This window comes from Urocitellus parryii, chromosome 7 (assembly GCF_045843805.1).
Source record: "Urocitellus parryii isolate mUroPar1 chromosome 7, mUroPar1.hap1, whole genome shotgun sequence".
Classification (NCBI taxonomy): Eukaryota; Metazoa; Chordata; class Mammalia; order Rodentia; family Sciuridae; genus Urocitellus; species Urocitellus parryii.
In genome coordinates, this window is record NC_135537.1 from 43735192 (window position 1) to 43752336 (window position 17145).

The 17145-nt window shown below is 37.7% G+C and overlaps 1 protein-coding gene across 1 annotated transcript in view; it reads left to right on the forward strand.

The window, feature by feature from the left end:
• Window positions 1-1264: 1264 nt before the first annotated feature.
• Window positions 1265-17145, forward strand: part of Pip4p2 (phosphatidylinositol-4,5-bisphosphate 4-phosphatase 2) — a 46957-nt gene continuing 31076 nt past the window's right edge. Inside the window, exon 1 of the mRNA XM_026384284.2 lies at window positions 1265-1404. Within this exon, the coding sequence (XP_026240069.1) occupies window positions 1299-1404 (106 nt within the window). The 5' untranslated portion in view covers window positions 1265-1298. The remainder of the gene's footprint in view (window positions 1405-17145) is intronic.

Genomic DNA, 17145 nt, shown 5'->3' on the forward strand with positions numbered 1-17145 from the left:
TAGACCCAGTAAGCAAGTAATAAATATTTCTTGAGTGACTTAAAAGCATCATTGCAGGACTATTTTTCTGTTACATTTTTATTTGGCATGTTCAAAGCTTTGTTTTGTTTTTGTATTTATGTAAATCATTTTAGAATAATATGACAAACCACCAAAAGGCTGGAGGGTTAGCGGAGGGATAACGAAAGGAAAAAAAAAAATAGTAAACAAAGCAAGAAGTATGACTAGCTTTTTTTTTAAACTTTTTTTTATGAGCAAAAAATTATTTCAAAACACTATCTTTAGTGGCTGAAGTTGTAGCTCAGTAGTGGAGTGCTTGCCTAGCATGTGTGAGGCACTGGGTTTGATTCTCGGCACTGCATATAAATAAATAAAAGGTTCATTGACAACTAAAAACACATTTTAAAAAAATCTCACTCTCTTTAAAAAACTGCTTTTACTTGCACAAATCTGGTTATTGTACACATGTCAGGAACAATATAGTACAAAACCAAAACTAAAATGGCAACCTATTTTGCAAGATGAAATTTGTGAAAAAGCAATACATATGCATAGCTTCAGTAAGGTACAGTTAATAGAGTGCCAAATGGGTAATGCCAACACTCCTTGTTAGAAACAATCGCCAAAGGAAGTAGGAAATGCCAACACTCACCAAAATTGGCTTTCTCTTAGACAACCCATGTGAAACAATCATCTCCTAACAAAAGGAAGAACCCCTTAAGAAGGAATTGATAACCTTAACAATAAGCTTTATATAATTGCCGCAAAGTTGGACAGCAGAGTCAGTTCCTCCTTCTCCTCCCTAGAGAAGCTAAACTTGATATCTGTGTTTGCTCTAGTTTCCCTGTAATCAAGTCATAGGCCTTTTCTCTTAGCCCCTTTCAGGCTGCTCTTTATCCACCTTTTCCCTGGAGAAAAAGACTTGTCATCCCCAAATCCCATGTACCCTCCCCCTGGTTTCTTGGCCCCTTCCCTTCCCCGCATTTCCCAATCAGTTCTAATTTGTTCCTTCTTCCCAGGCTGGCTGAGCTTCAGACCCTCCACTTCTTCCCCTCCTCCTCCTCCTCCTCTCCCGGACTCTTTCTTTCAGCCTCCCCTCCCCTCCCCCAGCAAGCCTCCCGGCGTGCTTCCCTTCCCCCGCCTCTCCGTCCCGCACCCTCCCCTCCCCCCGCCTCCTGCCTTGTGACACATCCCGGGCCCTCCCGGAGGCGGCAGCAGCGGCTGCAGAGCTAGCCGCCACCTCCATCGAAGCCGCAACCCGGGCTCAGCCTGCCTCCAGCCCCGCAGCTGCGGCAGTCATGGCTGCGGATGGGGTGGACGAACGCTCGCCTCTGCTGTCAGCATCCCATTCGGGAAATGTCACTCCCACCGCCCCGCCGTACTTGCAAGAAAGCAGCCCCAGAGGTAAGGCCAGCGTAGACCCTTCTGCTTGGCAAGGAAAAGCCTAGAATATAGAAAGACCTGGGAACTCTAGCTTAGAGGTGGAGGCAAGCCTGTCACTGGGGCTGGGGAGGAGGATGCTGACCATGCCTCCCAAGCAGTGTCTGCCCGTCAGATAGCTTCGCCGCAGGGTTTTTCTGCTGCTGCTGCTGCTGCTGCTGCTGCTGCTGGTGGTTGAGTGTGTGTGCATTTCACCACTTCTTACCCAGGGGTACAGGATGTGACATGCATTTCCCAAGCTGTGCGTTGCTGTTTTCAGAACAGCCCCTAAGTGCAGCGGCGAGGTGGTGCAAATCTTTCACAATCATTCACAAATCCTTTCAGGTTGCTGAGAAACCGGGGAGTACTGCTCACCTTGGCATCTGTCCTTGAAGGGACTTCAGGTTGAAAAATATGCATCTCTTATATTCACCCCACTAGCACTTTGTTCACTCAGGAAATTGCCCTACCAAAACGCATATAATTAATCAATATTCCTAATATGTCCGAAATTCCTCCCCTTCAGTATTACTCCTGCTTGTAGGGAGTATGTGTTAGTTTTAACTGTGAATAAGAAGAAAGAAGCTTACTTCTGATAGAAGGGAAGATGGGATATTTTTAATGCATATCTGGGTGAGGATGAAATTAACTTTTAAAAAGTAACCCAAGTTAATATTGCCTATATTTCCATTTTCTTCTCACTATAAAATAAAAAATGATTTCATCAAATGAGGTCTGAAGAAAGGAGGATCTGTTTTCCAAATATTCAATTTATGTAAAGATCTGTCTTTGTTCTAATCCTTTTGCTTGATTACTGTAGGAGAAATAAGGTGGAGTCCAGAGTTATAGAGAATGGAAGGCAGGGCTTGAGAAGATCATCAAATAATGGCACTTGCAAATGTAACTTAAGAGCATCCTCTATTTTTGCTGAATGTGAGCAAAGTTTAAAAACCCAAGGAGGCAAAAGGTAATGCTTTTGAAAATACAGGCAGGTCATGTTTCTTGTAACACAACTTTTCTATGTTCAAGTCTGAAATTGGAGCAGATATAGAGCAGGTTGAACTTAAAATTTCCATCTCACACATTAAAACTTAGAAATCAACTCTCTGGCTCTTAATCCACACTTAACAAGAAGCAAGACAAAGGAAAAGATGTTTAGCTATGAATAATTCAGTGTGATTGATGGCTTGAGAGGTAAGGTGCGAAATGGAACAGAAATTTCTCTGTGAAAAACTCCCAAGTCATGTCTGTTGGTCAGCATTAATTAAACTTGTAGCAGAGGACACCAGGTAGGGGGATTTCATGAGTAGGTCAATTTGATTTTAATATTTTCCTGTTAAATAAATTGTTATTCATTAATTTCTTTTTGTGGTGCTTAGGATTGAACCCAGGGCTTCTTGTAAGCTAGGCAAGTGCTCTATCACTGAGCTAAACTCCACCCCCCCCACCTCTGCCCTTATTTGTTAATTTCTTTATGACTGTTTTGACTTAATTAAGTCAATCTTTTAAGACAAAATATTTGACAATAAGTTTGGATTTAAGTAATTGATCTGGAACCTATTTTTATGTATTTTCTTAGATCCATGTTTTTTTACTTAAAATCAACTAGTGGTGACATTATTTAAAACAAAACAGTAACTTTCATGGACCTGCATGTTGACTTTAATATTATTTTCCATAGATTTTTTAAACATGATCAAACTCCTCAAAGTACACAGAAAATAAAAGTTCCGTTTTCAGCTACTGAGAAAAAGTAATTTTGTTCTAACAACCAGAGAATTACAATGGTTTAAAAAAAAGTGTATTCTATAGAATAAATTTTTTCTTGGTGAATGAGGTTAGATAATTAGATTCACTATCTTCATATGACATAAAACTATAAAACCAGAAGCATAAATGAGAAGTAAAGCCATTTTGTTTCCGTTTTTGACATAATATCTTTTCTCAATGAATAACAAATAAGTTCTTCATAAATGTTCTGATTAATACACAAAATCTAATTATTGAAGACCGCTGCCATCCATTCATTCAATAATTTATTGGGCAGCACAATGCTCTAGGTGAATAAGACTGACCAACCATGTATCTCATGGAGCTTATATTGTAGTGGGGGAGAAAAGATAAGAAATGCATGACTGAATTAATTCCAATTCTACAAAAAATTCTAACTCTGTCCCCAGACCAGAAGTTAATAGTTGAAAACAATTAGAGTTCAGAGTTGAAATTCAAGAAACCAGAAATAGAATGTACCTTTTGATAACAAATTTTAATTTATAATAACATTTAAAATTACTAAACCTTGTATTAAAAAAATAAGTTGAGAGCCACAACTAGTCAACATTTTCTCCAATCCAACTCATTGCTCTTTGGGTCACCCTATAAGATACATGAATATTAGTTCCCATCCTCAAGATGAAGTACTCCATTTTTAGTTGAAAATTGCTTAGTGCTTTTTTTCTAGACAAATTATTAATATTGTAGTGAGGACAGTTAGCTTTGTGCATCAGGTTGTAATCCAAGAAGAATCAACATGTGTGGTGTTTGGTGGGTTTCTAAGTGGAATGCTTCTAGTAGTCTCCACCGTCAACACTGGATCTCTCCATGCTGTAGGGAATTACCCTTCTCCTGATTATAGTGTTCTCTTTTATACATGTTATGGTTTAGCTATGGTGTCTCCCAAAAGCTCATGTGTGAGGCAATGCAAGAAGGTTCAGAGGAGAAATGAATGGATTGAGAGAGTCCTAACCTAAACAGTGAAGTAATCCCTGATGGGATTAATTGAGTGGTAACTAACTGAAGGTAGGTGGGTGTGGCTGGAGGAAGTGGTTCTTTGGGGATGAGGCTTTGGGGTTTACATTTTGTATCTTGAGAGTGGAGACTCTCTGCTTCTTCATCACCATGGTAAGCTGCTTCCCTCCGCTACACACTCGGCCGGCCATGATGTTCAGCCTCACCTGAATCCCTGAGGAATGGAGCCAGCCTTCCATGGACTAAGACCTCTGAAACCATGAGCCCTAAAATAAATCTTTCCTCCTCTACAATTGTGCTGGTCATGTCCTCTAGTCACAGCAGTGAAGAAGCTGACTAAAACAGTACATCTACCTGCTTTTGCTCAGGTTTATAAATTAAAATCAACGACAGATTTATGCTCATTTGAAAGAAGATTAGAAAAAATACCACAATTTTGTGCAACATTTGGGTATATTAGTTGATTCCTTTATACATGTACATAATATTATAGGCAAGATCCAGCACAAAAAAAATGACCTTTGCATTTATAAGATTTCCTTTGTAAAAAATGTTTTATATTTGGGGTTGTCTAATCTAATCTATGCACAGTACCGAATATGGAAATGTGATTATATACTTCACTATAATTCATAAGAAAAAAAGTAATTTGTAACACAGAGGAAGATAGTTTGGTTGACTTAGTCTCTTTTTTTATTCATTCCATAGATAAATAGTTGAGCACTAGCCAATCTCTGTGTTAGTGGCGAAAGTGCAGTGAGGGGTATTCAGACATAAATTCCATAATTCCCAAATCAATGCAAAATGAGGACCATGCTGGAAATTTGTTCAATACCTTGAAGGTATATATTATAATCTAACCTAGTTAGGGAGTCAGGGAAGGTTTTCCTGAGGTTTGATTGAGATCTGACACTTAAGCAAGAATTAACATGGCAAAAGGGACTTTGGATGAACATTCTAGGCAAAGAAAGCAGAATGGGCAAAACCTTGGAAGGATGAAGTGTGGCAGGTACAGGGCCGAAGGAAGTCCCATTGGCTCAGGTGCAAGCCACATAGGGAATGTGCTGTGGAACCGGATTCAAGAGAAAGGTACTGTTGATATTCTACAGAGACTCTCATTCTCCTCCAAAGAACTATGCTTTCAGATATTCATGCCCTTTTGTGGTTTCTCCCCTTGAATGTGGATTAAAGCCATGACTTGATTGTGAGCTGTAGAATAAAGTAGAAGGTGTGTGGAATGACATAGGAGGTTCAGTCAAAAGAGGTCTTACAGCTTGTGCCTTGGTCTCTCTTGAGAAGTGCACTCTGGAAAAAAGTAACTTGTCATGTGAGAAATGAAATATCCTGAACCTCTCATGCTTCAAAGAATCTAAAACCAGCCATGTAGAGAGGCCACACGGAGAGAAAAGATGCCAAACCAACTTTCAGGATGTGTCGGTGAAGGTGCCATCTTGCATGCCAGCTCAGTTGAACATTCAAATGACTCCAGCACTAGCCAGATTCTTACTGCAACTGCATAAGAGGCTCATGGTAATAATTATCCAACTGAGACTGAACAACCCATAGAACAATGAGTGCTAATAGTAAATTTTTTTTTTAAGCCATTAAGATTTTGGGTGATTCATTCTGCAGGAACAGATGACCAGAATAAAGAATCCAAGTCAGTCCATTGTTGGTTGTGCTAAGGAATTTTCCTTTCAAAGAGATGATTAGATTAGATTTTTATGCTTTTTAAAAATTGCTTTGTAGATTAGATAATGAATTCCATGTTTCACTAGATGGGGATGGATGTCTTTTTTGGCTGACGTATTAATTCAGGCAAATTTAGTGAATTATGATGGTTGTTTAGACTCAGTTGGTGGGAAAAAATGGAGAACCGAGGGAAGATGTTAAGAAAGTAGACTGCAAGGGGCTTGATGATGAATTTGACATGAGAGTAAAAAGGAGGTGGCAAGGATATTTCCTAGAATTCTGATACAGGAGACTGTGGCATGATTACCTGCACTAAGACAGAGATCATCAAAAGGAGAACAAGTTTTGTAGAGTACATTATGAGCTTAGTTTTAGACATGGATACATTTTCAATGTTTTCAAATATTCAAAAAGAGATGTGGCTGTTGGATCTACAGGTGCAGTACAAAGAAACAAGGCCTGGACTGAAAATACAAATGTGCATTATTTGCATATTGGTGCATATTATTTGCCAAATATATGGATATTGGTTTAGAGTCTCCCAGGGTTTCACCAGTGTGCATGGAATGTCCTGCAGTGCAGCATACATATGCTAAGATGTTGATTAAAACCTTCAGGCCAGTGGCCTCCAGATCTTAGTAGCCATACAAATGTCATTTTCTCTGTGTACCATAGTGTGAAAAAGTTTGGGAGGTTCATGCAAGATCATCTACAGAGGAAGGGATAAAGTAAGAGTAGTAGAGAGCATCAGCAAAGCTTTGAAGAACCACCATGTTTAATGACTAGATAGAGGAACAGGAACCTAGGTGCCAGCCAGATGGGATGAAAATTAGGAGACAATAACATCACAGAATCAAGGGAAGGAAAATATTTCAAAAAAGAAGAAATCAAACATTTCAAAAGCTGCAAAACACAACAAAGAAGATAAAGACAAAACATGTCTTTCAAACTTTGTGTCATTGGAGGTCATTAGTTACCTTAGTTAGAGTTGTTTATAAATGTTTATATTGAAGCCCTTTTTTAAAAATGAAGAATTATTCATTTGCACATAATGTTAATATTGTAATATACCTTTGCTTTACGTGCAAATTACCTTAAGGCGGTTTAACATCAACTAAGAAGAGTTTACTATTCCATTGTATTTAGGATTTCTATGAAGCATAATTGTGTTTTAGAAGGCACTGCCATATCTTTTTCACCTTTATTTCACTTTTTTGAAAGTATAAATTTGAAGTCACTTAAGGAAATGTCTTCAGTGATTTCGAAAATAAAATAAATTTTACTGGTTTGAAAGATAAGTTATTTAATCTGTACTTTGTGCTTTCTAAGAAATGCTATAATAAATGAGATATATGTTTGGTGACCCTCTTACATTCCTACCTAGAGAAACCTAAGTGGTTGTAAAGTCTTAGTTCACTTAGAATTACATTCTACATTACTCTAGACTTTTACTGATTTAGAGTCCTTGAATATATATTGGAGTCTTATGATAAATTGGAAGAATTTAAGATTGGCTGTGAATTGTTAAGAAGAGATGATATAGACCCAAGGATCCATACCATGCAGACAGCACACTGTGAGGATAGATTAAATTTTCACACTGTTTGCCAAAGATTCTGAGACCCTCTTGAAGGCATATTGTCACAATGAGCAAGAGAGATGCAACATATCTGAGAGCTGCTTCCTGAAGCTCCTTTGAGGCCCCAATGGGGTGTTGTGTACTAGCTATAATTCTGAGCAATCAGGGTCTTGCTGCATATGAGAAGCTTAATTTTGTGCTAAGCTAATGCTAGTGCTTAATTTAAGGGAATTTTTTTCAAACTGGCTCTTAAATCAAAATTTCTTTCATGAGGCCACACCTTCATGAAGGGAAAACAGAGCCCAAACATTGATGAAGTATATCTGCTTCCATTTTTCCAATATGGTGACAGGCCCATTTTCTTTCTTTCTTTTTTGGGTACCAGGGATTGAACTCAGAGGCACTCAACCACTGAGCCACATCCCCAGCCCTTTTTTTGTATTTTATTTAGAGACAGGATCTCACTAAGTTGCTTAGTGCCTTGCTAAGTTGCTAAGGCTGACTTTGAACCCTGAATTCTCCTGTCTCAGCCTCCCGAGCTTCTGGGCTTACAGGCGTGTGCCACTGTGCCCAGCCAGGCCCATTTTCTATTAGATTTCTTTTCCATTGTTCTGTAGGCTTCAGGCTCCAGGATTCTTTCATTCTGCTTTATAATGGCCATGTTTCCTTCTGGCTTTATCAAGCATCATTAAAACATTAATTAAGAATTGTTTTATTCATTCTACTTTCCTTTCAAATATTTGAGTGCCTATTATACTATGCCAGATGCTTGGGAGCTTCCATTTCAGTGAAAGATACATACAGAAAGCCTTATAATTTCAGAATGAAGAGAATAAAACAGGATCAAGGATACAAACTGTGTAAAATAGGAGTGTTTCAAATAGTTGTTCAGGAAAGACATCTCAGAGATAGCATTTGCTCAACAGCCTGAAAAATGAGCCAGAATCAGCCACTGAAAGATCTAGGGGAAGAGTGTTCAAGGCAATGGGGACTACAAGCATTGTTTTAAAAACAAGGAAGACAATGGGTTAATGGGACTGAGGGGAACTGTGGTAGAAGAGATCAGAGATGCAGACTAGGGGAGACTAGATGAACTTTGTAGGCCACCATCAGCAAGGGGGACAAAGATAATAGGGAATCACGGAGGGTTTGGAGCAAAGAATGATGTTCTTAAGAAGATCATCCTGGTAGGTATATGGGGAATGAATTACTGGGGTGAAGATGAGAAGATACTAACTCATAAGACATGAGGCTAATCAGGAGGCCTTCAGAGTTGAATGGGCAGGAGGTGGTGGTGGTCTGAACCAGGAAAGAGGTGATAGAAGCACTGAGATATGGGTTCAGGATGTTTTTAAACAGAACATCAGGACTTGCTGATGGCTTGACACAATGGAAAGAAAGGAGTTACAAGTTTCCAACAATGACCTAAGTAGCTAAGTACAAGGTTGTGCTTTTGTCTGAGGTAGACAAACAGGAGGTACCTGTGTGGGGGAGGGGGAGATGGACAGTAGAAATCAAAGCTATTTTACATGTATTGAGTTTGAAACATCTTCAGTCACCATTCCAGTGAAGATATCAAATAGGCAGTTAGATGTACAAGACTGAAGGCTGAGGAAACATTGGCGTATGAGGGTAAACTTCATTTAACAAATATATTTTCAATGTATGGTAACATTTCCCTTTGGTATGCTGTCCATTTCATATTTATTTCCAAAGACTATGCAAACTCTTTCCAGGAATGTCAAAATTTTAGGGTAGAGCATTCTGCTAAAATTTTGCAAGATTTACCAGATGGATACAGATGTTGGAAAAAGAGGCAGCAGGATGGATGTTCCTAAGTATCCCTGAGAGCGATAAGTAACTGTCTGGGAATTGATCCAAATAGTAACCCTAATCTTTCCATTTAGGGGAAAAGGAGACAATTCTGGATGAGGCTTTGTGCTCAGCTGTTTTGGGTTTTGTGCCAAATAAGCCAGTCATTTTATAATGACTGAGAGGTTTAGAATAAATAAGGAATGACATTTCTTTAATAGCTCTTGAAAGCAAATACATTCCTCTTGATGTTTTATTTTGTTTTGGAGGGTCTTTTGGCCCTACTGGGTACCAAACTCATGGTCTCATGTGTGCAAGGAAAGCAAAGAAAGGCCTCTGCAGATGAGCTGCACCCTCCATCTTTTCCTCTTTCCTTCCTACCTCCCTTTCTTTCTTTGTGGTGCTGGAACCCAGGGCCTCATTCATGCTAACTGAGTGCTCTACCACTGAACTACACACACTCAGCCCTACCCTCTGTTCTTTTGAGAGGTTTTTTGTTGGTTTGTGTTTGGTTTTTAGTGGGGATGCAAAGGAATTTGTGTTTATTTTGCATTTTTCTTTCCTCCAGTTGCTGTTGTAAAGTGTGTTTTTATTTTCTTTTTTTTTTTCTGTAAGAATAAACAAAAAAATGTGAAAAAGAAGTGAAAAGCATGGCTCCTTTTCCTGGACTTCAGGTGAGTTTCTCACACATTGTGTAACTAAATCTCTTCATAGTCAGAGAAAATCTACTATCAAGTATTGTTTGGCCTGGAAGACCTAAGACTTTTTTTTTTTTTTTAATCTCTTCTAATTACTACCTGTTTGACTTTGGAATGTTATTTTATATTCTAGAGGAATAGTTTCCCACAGTGTTATATTATGTTTCTTTTGGTTTTTATATTTTATGACACCATTGTTTTTTTGTAAGGAATCTGGATACACCTACGAAACTAATCTATTGTTTAAGTATTTCTTATATGAAATGCTCAGAACCAGAGTTACTTCAGATTTTGGAATATTTGCATAGACTTTTTACTGGTTGAACATCCCTAGTCTAAAGATCCAAAATCCAAAATACTACAAAAGTCATGTCAGCACTCAAAATGTTTTGGATTTCAGCACATTTCAGATTTCAGATTTTTGGATCAGGGCTCAACCTGTATAACTTTAAAATGTAGATACTTATCATCTTGTCTTACTTTACTTCCAATGCCCCCTTTTCACGAAAATTCCTATTTCTTCCAGTAAGTTTTTGGAAATTATAAAGATAGTATATGGAATATTAGAGAGTGTTACATAATTTTTTTTAGGAATTAAGAGTCCAGTAAGCATGCAGTGTTTTATTCTTCTGTAGAATGTATTTACATTACCTACATGACTGGTTAGGGCATTTCATTCAAAACATAATTTCTAAAGGCAATGTCAAAAATTTTCTTCTTAAAATAGTATGGAGATTCCTCAAAAAAACTAGTAATGAAACCACCATATGACCCAGCTATCCTACTCCTCAGTATATGTCCAGAGGATTTAAAAATCAGCTTACTACAATATTGCAGCCATATCAATGTTTATAAAAGCACAATTTTGAACAGCTAAGCTATGGGACCCACCTAGGTGCCCCTCAACAGATGAATGGATAAAGAAAATGCGATATATACACACAATGGAGTATTACTAAGCTATAAAAAGAATGACTTTATGGAATTTGCTGATAAATAGTTGGAGCTGGAGACTATCATGCTAAGTGATATAAACCAGTCCCCGAAAAAACAAAGGTCAAATTTTTTCTCTGATATGCAGAAGCTAATCCAAAATAAGGCTGGGGGGGGGGGTGTAAAAAAATAGAAGATCAGAGGTGTAGAAAAAGGGAATGAAAGGAAGGGTGGGGATATGAGATAGGGAAAGTTAGTGGAATGAATCTGACTTAACTTTCTTATGTACATATATAAATATATCACAGTGAATCTCACCATCATGTACATCCACAAGATACTAATTAAAAAAAAAAAACAACCTACAAATAAATAGCAGAAAGATCAGTAGAGTAAAGGGAAGGGAACAGGAGGTAGGAGGAGGGAATTGAAAGTGGAAATAGTGGGGACCGAATTAGAACAAAGTATATTCCATGCATTTAAAGTTGTGTCATAGTGTATTTTGTGGTCATATGTAACTAAAAAGAACCAATAAAAATAAATTTAGGGGCTGGGATTGTGGCTCAGTGGCAGAGTACTTGCCTAGCACATGTGAGGCCCTGGCTTCAATCCTCAGAACCACATAAAAATAAATGAACAAAATAAAGATATTATGTCCATCTATAACTTAAAAAAAATAAATAAATAAATTAAAAATTTTTCTTCTTAGCACTGGGGTGTAGGTCATTGGAAGAGTACTTGCTGAGCACGTGTGAGGCCCTGGCTTCCCTCCCTTGTGGCCCCCCTAAAAAAGCTTTACTCTAGAGGTATGGAGTGTAGCTCAGAGGGAGAGTACATGCCCAGAAAGTACAAGGCCCTGAGTTCAATTCCTAGCACACTTCTTCCAAAAAGTTTTCTTCCTCCCATATTTTATAGAGATATTTAAATTGGGTAGGTTGACAATATGGATTTCAAAATAGTTTACAAGAAAGTCCTTAATTGTTCAACATCTGAACATATGATTTCTACAATGGAAGAATTTAGGGGAAGATATATTTCACATGATGACATTTTATACTTTCAGGAATTAGTAAAGTGCTATGATTAACCATCCAGAGGAAAAACAATACATAGAAATGATAGCAAGTAGATTTAGAATGAGAGGACTTTCAGATACTTCTTATATCATAGGACATTTCCCTAGTAAACAATGATTTTTACTAAGTTGTCTAGATTCTACAAACTAATACAAAATTATTCTAAAATTTTGTAACAAAAGCATTTTCCAAATTTATGATATTCAGAAGTCTTGTTCTGCTTCATATAGAATCCTTTTTCAGGCTCAACTAACATAGTATTTGGATTTGCTGCCAGCCCCCACGTTGACATGAGTCACTATTAATACTATCAGATGTGTCTGAATACAAGATGATCCAAGTGGAAGCCATATGGTTTTTTATGAACTAGTCACCAGAATCAAATACGTTGTCACTTCTGTCACACATATTGGTAGAAACAGTTGTAAACCACCTGGACTCAAAGTGAAGAATATTCCAAATTCACTTCTCTGTGGGAGGAGTGACCAAGAATGACAAAAACCCAGGTGACAAAAAATCAGGGGATATGCGAAGTGGAACACTATGCTGCCAGAAAATAAATGAAGCAAATCTATAACCGTTATGGAAAGATTGCTAGCATATACTGCAAAGTAAAAAGGCAAAATAAAGAAGAGTTTATGAGACACACTCTCTTTTGTGTAAAATAGAAGGTGGAAATTAGAATATGTGTATGTGTCTATTACCTGCACTTTTCCAAAGAAACACTGGAAGGATAGTTAAGACAATAATATAAGAGGAAATCTCTGATATAGGGCACAGTAGATAGGCACAAGCATTGGAGTAACAATTCTGAGCATATACCTTTTAAACATTTTGATTTAAGCCATGAAAATATATCACTTGTAAAATTCAGTATATCATAAAAATAAATTCTCCATTAGTCCAATTATACTACTGATCCTTGTAGGTTTATTCTTGATTAGTACCTGCAATACATTACATTAATGAAAGCCACTTTTAGACCATGTTTCTACATCTTCGTACAGGTCCTTGAAATCGGGCCTATTGCATATTGTGATTTCTCCCCTTTCTTCAGCCTGTCAATATCTTAAGAGGAAGAATCATGTTTCCAAAAAGAAAACTTATCACTGTGTCTACACACTTTTCCCTAAGATGGTACATATCCAGTCTCATTTATTAGCCATCTTTAGTCTTTTCCAGATGGAGATTTACTTTTTACTCCCTACAGATAAACAAACAGGAATGGATTCTGGAAACTGCGGTATTCGATTTTACCCATTCTTCAAGGCCCTTATCTTTTGTGTAATATTTTCTAATCTCTGTTGCTGAAAGATACGTGTTCCCAAAGCGATGTCTTGCAACATTTCTCCCACGTAGCTTAATACTTGTTTGCACACATGATCCTGGAGAGACAAGGAGGGAGATAGGATTCCTGTCTCTTTCATCTCTCTTGCATCTGATCTACATCTAGGTGACCAACACATATCCATTGTATGAATGAGTTATAGATTGAGAAAAAGGATGGCATGATGGTGATGGTGAAGTCACTCAGGAAGGAATTGTTTTACAGGGAGCTGGAGAAATAGGAGAGCAAAGGACAGTCGCAATCCAGCAGAGCATGGGGGCAGATCCCTTTAGAAGTATGTGAATTCTGTGGTTGTAATCCCTTGCTGGCTACAATGGAGAACTGCCATTGTAATAATTTAATTTCTGTATTTGCAATCTCTGTATTTTGAAATAAAATTTAAAATACTTATTGACTGAAAATATGTAAGTAAGGTTTGTTTGTTAAATATCTTTTAAGACTTATTATGTGCCTAAAATTAATTATTGATTCTAACAGCCTCATTAGATCCCATGTATCTGATTTTACTCAGATTTATGGTGAATATAATTAAAATTCCAAAATTAGTAAGCTTTTGAATTTTTATCTAAAATCTATTAATCCTTAAGTCATTTGGAAAAATGGGTCAAATATTTCAAGTTAGAAAAATGCAGATCATAATATACTAATTCATATATTTTACCATATAGGACTATCAGACCTTGGCACTGTATTATATTGTTTCATAAACTGAAGCAAATGAAATATTACAAATCCATTGAGTTGTTCTCCTCTCTCTACGTAACTGAGGTCTCTTTCTCATATTCTCTTACATAAAATTCGTTTTTTTATTGATTTTATTTTTTTAAATACACAACAGCAGAATGCATTACAATTCTTATGCACATATAGAGCACAGTTTTTCATATCTTTGTATGTAAAGTATGTTTACAGCAATTCATGTCTTTATACAAGTACTTTGGGGTTTTTTGCATTATAATTCTTATTACATATATGCAGCACATTTTTTTATATCTCTGTTTGTATATAAAGTATGTTGACTCTCAATTTGTATCTTCATACATATACTTTGGATAATGATGTCCATCACATCCCATCATCCTTGCTAATCCCATGTTCCCTCCCTTTCCCTCCCACCTCTCTGCCCTATCTAGAATTCATCTATTCCTCCTATGCTCCCCCTCCCTACTCCACTATGAGTCAGCCTCCTTGTTTCAGAGAAAACATTCGACATTTGTTTTGGGGGTATTGGCTAACTTCACTTACCTGCAAATGCCATGATTTTATTCTCTTGTATCGCTGAGTAAAATTCCATTGTGTATATATGCCATATTTTTAAAATTATTCATCCACTGAAGGATTAGCTATTGTGAATTGTGCTGCTATAACATTGATGTGGCTGTGTCCCTGTGGTATGCTGTTTTTAAGACCTCCAGTCAACATAGTTCTTGAAACACTGGCCAGAGCAGTTAGACGAAAGAAATTAAAGGGATATGTATAGGAAAAGAAGAACTTAAATTAGCACTATTTGCTGACAATATGATTCTATACCTAGAAGACCCAAACACTCCACCAGAAAACTTCTAGAACTAGTAAAAGAATTCAGCAAAGTAGCAGGATATAAAATCAACACCCATACATCAAAGGCATTTCTATATATCAGTGACAAATCCTCTGGGAAGGAAATGAGGAAAACTACCTCATTCACAATAACCTCAAAAAAAAAAAAAGATACTTGGGAATCAACGAAAGAGGTAAAAGATCTATACAATGTAAAATTCTTAAAACAAATTTGGGTGTTGAAATTGTAGCTCAGTAGTAGAGTGCTTGCTATCACTCACAAGGTCCTGGGTTTGATTCACAGTAACACACACACCTCACACACACACACACACACACACACACACACACACAATTTGTGATCAATTATATATGTACATCTTGTAACTGCCATTTATGAATACCTGTAATTATTTCATGTGAATATCTAATTTTATCAAACCACTGTTTATTAGAATATGCACACAATCTGTGATATCAGTGTAATGAGCTGCCTAAGAAGAGTGAAAAAATAGGAGTTTTTTACCTCTTCAGGCTATCAGAGCAACTTCTTAATTTCTAGGCTAGCACTTTTTTCCCCCTACACTAAAATGAGCATCTCTCTATTTTTCTCAAAACATTCTGAAAACAGTGTCCATGCAAAATAGCAATATAATTTTACATAAGACAATGTCAGAAAATTTTGCATTTTTAAAAATAAAAACAAACCCAGTAATAGGTGAAGTGAGAGAATGAATATAAATCAGTGCTATGGTGAAATACAGTCTTAAGGTAGAGATTGCCTGGTCAGAAATGGAAAAGTCAGAGAAGAAGCTCCTATCATCCAGGAACTGACCATTGGTAGGTCATTGTGTATTTTTTGCCGGGGTCTGCAGACACATGGCAGTTTTTGACACAATCCAAAGGCCTGGGATCACTGAGGTTGAGAAATGAACTTGAAGAATAGCTCACAGTGGTACTCAGTATTCATCACTGCCTGCTAAGCACACCTGGTTTGTGGAGTCCTTAGGGTCTGTCCTGGGTTCATGTGAGCTTCTACAGGCAGGACTGGAAGTGCTAGGATGCACACTATTTTTGATCCCAAGCTGATATTACAACCCCAACTAAAGTATAGCTATTTTTCTAGAACTGCTGCTTGGAGGAACACTTTAATGGTAAAATATATATGGAAGGGTTGTAGTACTCAAATAAAATGCTAAATTGTGCCAAGAAGATGATGCCAACAACTTTCTTCTTCTCTCCATTCTTCATGGAGACACATGCTTTGCTTTCGTTAGATTTGAATGCTGTCATCTATATATCCTAAGTCCCCTTTGTCGTGTCCATTTGAAGACACTTAACACACGAAAAAGTCATTGTAGTTTTACCCTCTTTATTACATTTATAGAATGTGAGCTCTCTGAGCCCTGGTGACTGATCCCCCAAAGCAAGCCTCATCCTCCATGGTATCTCTCATGTGCATCTAGCACATTGGCTGGCACAGAGTAGATGCCTGGGTACTGGTGATGCACTGAACCATTGGCAATGACTAATTAAAATCACTAATTAGTCATTAAATCACTCCTAGGCATCCTTCATGGAGTGCCTGGAAGGCCTCTGCTTCTCACCTGCCTACAGCTAAAGGCCTCTCAACTTTGTCTGGCAGCAGAACTCATAGAGCGACCTATTATACTTCCCCAGTTAAGAAACAAGGATTGCCTTGCAGCAGCAAATTTACGATAACAAGTGTGTTGAAGGAAGATGGGATGACTGTCACCACCCCTGCATCTTTTTAATCTTTCATGGTGCACTCATGTCTGACATTACCTCAGGGATGCAATGTTGCTTTTGGTATAAGTTTCAGGGACTTCCACTTGGCCCCCATTCTTCTTGGGCCACAGAACCAAGTTGGCAATATTACTGGTTACCAAGAATGTCTATTTAAATTATATCTTCAAGGACAAGGAAAATAACTTCAGGGTGGGTCCCAAGATCTATTGGATCAGAGCTGGACTTGAGCTAAGGTGAGTTGGACCTGAACTAAGACTCCATCGATCACTTGATGGCCATCTGGTCTGAAGTTAGCACTATTGAAGTCAGTGTCTAGTCATTGTTGAATGATCTGGATATTTTCCCCCAGTAAGCAGTCTAAGTATAGGTCTATTTTGGGAAGGTTTGAAGGAAGATTTGCAGGATATACTATGGCAGTGCTGCTGGAACCTTCCTCACAGGCACCAGCCACCCCTTCAAATAGAGATGCTTTAGGATCTCATTGTTGGGAACTGGTTGAAAATTAGGACTATTGTGGCTACTCAAGTTAGG